The following is a 3433-nucleotide window of genomic DNA, read 5'->3' as shown; positions in this document are numbered from 1 at the left end:
AGGAGTATCTGACATGATGGTGCTGAAATTAGACTTTACCTGAGACTCCTCTGTGGGCTGAATAAGAAGGAGGAGGAGGAGGAGGAGGAAGGCAGCGACAACAGAAGAGTCAGTGAGAAGAGTGGAGGAGGATTATACAGCTTCTATAAATACCAGCAAAAATAGAACCTGGTCGCACAGCACCCACCAGCTTATCACTGAACACTAACATGTATGGGTGGGCAGGGTGAAAAGAATCCTCTGCTGCTGTGTGTCTGATATTGTCGTACAAATAGGTGCTACACGGACATAAATACGTGGACACCACTGCTCCTTCGACATGACAGTTTGCTTCTGCAGAAAAAAAAACAATTTGTCGTGTTTAAAATACAGAAAGTAAAATTATGTTAACCGTTAAAAAAAAACAAAAAACAAAAATTATGTTTTACAGCTATTTGCCATTATTTTTCCTGTTTTTTTGTTTTTTTTTAAAACAGTATTCTGCTGTTTTTAGTGTATTTTTTGTGGTGCCCTTGCTGCCAGATTTAAACAGGTTTTTAAGGAGCTTTTTCTTTGTACAGTAAATGTAAAAGGTGTGTGGTCCAGTAAGTGAAGCCAAACACTGAAGTGCCGTCTCCTAGTCTAATCGTAGCAACTGGACTTGCTTGAGTTCCTTGAAGACGTTTCAACTCTCATCCAACAGGCTTCATCAGCTCTGACTAGGGGTGGGCGATAAGACAAAAATATCATATCACGATTTATTATAAAATCACGATTTCAATTTTATCACCATCTTACATGTATTTTTGACCTCTTTCCACCACTTGCTTGTCCTCTCATACGGAGTACCTTTATCAAATGCCTGTGTTGACGCTGTCTGTTTGGGTCCAGCTGCTGCCTGTGGCTGCGGTGCTGCCGGTGGTCCCTTCACTGTTTGGCTCTCAGCGTACTGTTTATGGGGCTTTCTCTTCAAGTGATTGAACAAGTTCGTCGTGTTGCCATCAGACATGCGAACCGTCTCTGTGCAGACTTTGCAAATTACCTTTGTTTGTGCTTTGTCATTTGGGGAAAAGCCAAAACAAGTCCATATAATGGAAGTGGAGGTTTTTTTAGCGACCAATTCCTCCATTTGGCTTTCAGCCATGGCTCTCCATGCGGCTACCACTATACACACAAACAAGGAGGCAGGTAAGAGATTGCGTCACTGCCCCTAATTCGTGATGATTGGTCGGTCAGGTTGACGACGCAATACATCTAGAACTGCAATTTATAGAATGTGACCTAAACGATACATAGGATCTCTTCACTTTGGCAGATCGTCTACACTTTCTAATCCTTCACTATCTGATGTCGTCATAATCTGTACATTATTGTCTTCAAAACAGTGTCCTTTGTCCTTAAGGTGCAGGTGGACTGCTGAGACCTGAGGAGCTGCTCTTCTGTGCTGAGCCATGCGCTTGTGAGCGGTTGTTTAGTCTCCCCGATGTACAGGTCTGGGCATTCCTCACACAGGAATGCCCAGACCTGTGCCCAGGGAAAATTGGTAAAAAAAAAATAATTGTGTAAAAAAAACATTCTTTCAAATAATGGCAAAAATATAAATACAGTAAAAAATAACAACAACAACAAAAACATGTAATTGAAAGGTCAGCCGTTGTGATAGAACACACTACTGTTGTTCATAGACTTCGACACAATCTGACTTTATTGTAGCCTGAGGGTCGCCCCCTGCTGGCTGTTAGACAGAATGCAAATTACACTGGGAAAAAAAATACATAAATAAAACAATAATAATCTTTTTTTTAAAAATTTTTTTAACATCTGACAGCAAGGGTGCTAGAAAAAATCTTGTTTAAAAACAGCAGTAAACCGTAGCACTGAAAAACTGAAACAACTGAAAATGATGGCAAATATCTGTAAAATATAGATTTTTGGAACTGATTTAGATGCAGTGAAGGAGTGTAATTTTATAATCACACATTGTAAAAGAAATACTTACAGATAACAATTAAAATACAGATTTTTGATGTGGACATTATTGAGAGTTTTAGCCTGTTGTTCACAGTTATCATGTAAATTCATATTTTTTCTAGTTATTTTCCATAATTTAACGAAAACAAGGAAAATCTGTAAAATAACAATAAGTTGTTAAAAACACCAAAAACTGTAAAAATTAATTGAAAAAATCCTTTTTCTTCTTTACAGCATGGATTAAATAACGGTGAATCTCTGGTTTTGGTGAATTCACGTGAAAAATCGACGTATTACATGAGACTGATGCAAAAATCCCGTAAATCCCCATCGTCTCATGTATCAGCCAATCCCACCCGATCGGCCCGTCACACACCCCCACACCCACTCACACACTAATTCCCACTCAATCACACCACTCATTCACAAACAGCCTCTAATCCTGAGCTTCGGTCTCATTGTCCCGTCATCTGCCGCGAGTCCAGCTGTGGCCTCATCTGCCACAGTCGCTCATCGTCCATCATGTCACTGCCGCTTCCATACAGGTGGGCCGTGATAATCACACATTCGGGGCTCTGCCAGGTGGAAAAACACCGTTTTATATTCTCGTATGTGCAAAAAATAAACCTTTTGTGGTGAGGTGACCCAGATTGGCAGCTCAGCAGACCGACACACCTGCAGCAGCTTAAAAAAACACCCTAAATTCTGTGATTTTCCACATTCATGCCATATTGTCTCCTCTGTTGCCAAATGCGCTTAAGCTAAGGCTGATTTCACTGGATTAAACGCCGCAATGACTGCCATATTGATTTAATTCACAAGAGAGACGGCGGATGACAGGGGGGAGCTGAGAGGGGAAGTGACTGTGAACGCTCCCTCTTTTGACCTTTCCCAGCTTAGTCTTACAGCCGGAACTGTACATCTGATCTAATACTGCCCCCCCCCCCNCCCAAAGTTTCCTAAGATGTCCAAAGACCAGAATTAGTACTATTCCAGAAGCCAGATTTTTAAAAAGCCTGGATTTCATCTCTTGTGTTTGTCTCCAGGTGAACATGCCAGAGCTGGCCTTGCTGCGCTTCGTCGTTCTCGACGACGACTACATCGGCGACGACTTCATCGGCCAGTACAGCGTGGCCTTCGAGTGCCTTCAGCCCGGCTACCGTAACGTGCCCCTGCTGGGAATGGCGGGAGACCCCTTACCCCACACCAGCCTGTTTGTCCACGTGGCCGTCACCAACCGTCGAGGAGGCGGGAAGGCCCACCGGCGAGGCCTGTCGGTGAGGAGGGTGGGGAGGCGAGGAAGGGAGTACGTCACGCTGAGGCACACCGGCATCAAGGTGGTGGACGAGACCTTCAAACCAGCCAGCGGGCCCCTGAAAGAGGCCACGGACCTGCGGGAGGACGCCCAGGTGAGGGGAGCTAATGACAGTAGGGTCAATTCACCGAATGCCCCACGCCTGACTGACTTCAGTTTGGTGAATAT

At 43.8% G+C, this 3433-nt stretch overlaps 1 protein-coding gene across 1 annotated transcript in view; it reads left to right on the top strand.

Moving 5' to 3' along the window:
• plcl1 (phospholipase C like 1) overlaps nucleotides 1-3433 on the top strand; it is a 35961-nt gene that overhangs the window by 23739 nt on the left and 8789 nt on the right. Inside the window, exon 7 of the mRNA XM_008301591.1 lies at nucleotides 2997-3359. Coding sequence (XP_008299813.1) covers nucleotides 2997-3359 — 363 coding nt within the window. The remainder of the gene's footprint in view (nucleotides 1-2996; nucleotides 3360-3433) is intronic.

Source organism: Stegastes partitus, unplaced genomic scaffold (assembly GCF_000690725.1).
Source record: "Stegastes partitus isolate 25-593 unplaced genomic scaffold, Stegastes_partitus-1.0.2 Scaffold1688, whole genome shotgun sequence".
Classification (NCBI taxonomy): Eukaryota; Metazoa; Chordata; class Actinopteri; family Pomacentridae; genus Stegastes; species Stegastes partitus.
The sequence above is the reverse complement of the archived record's forward strand: the minus strand, read 5'-3'. Positions and strand labels throughout refer to the sequence as shown.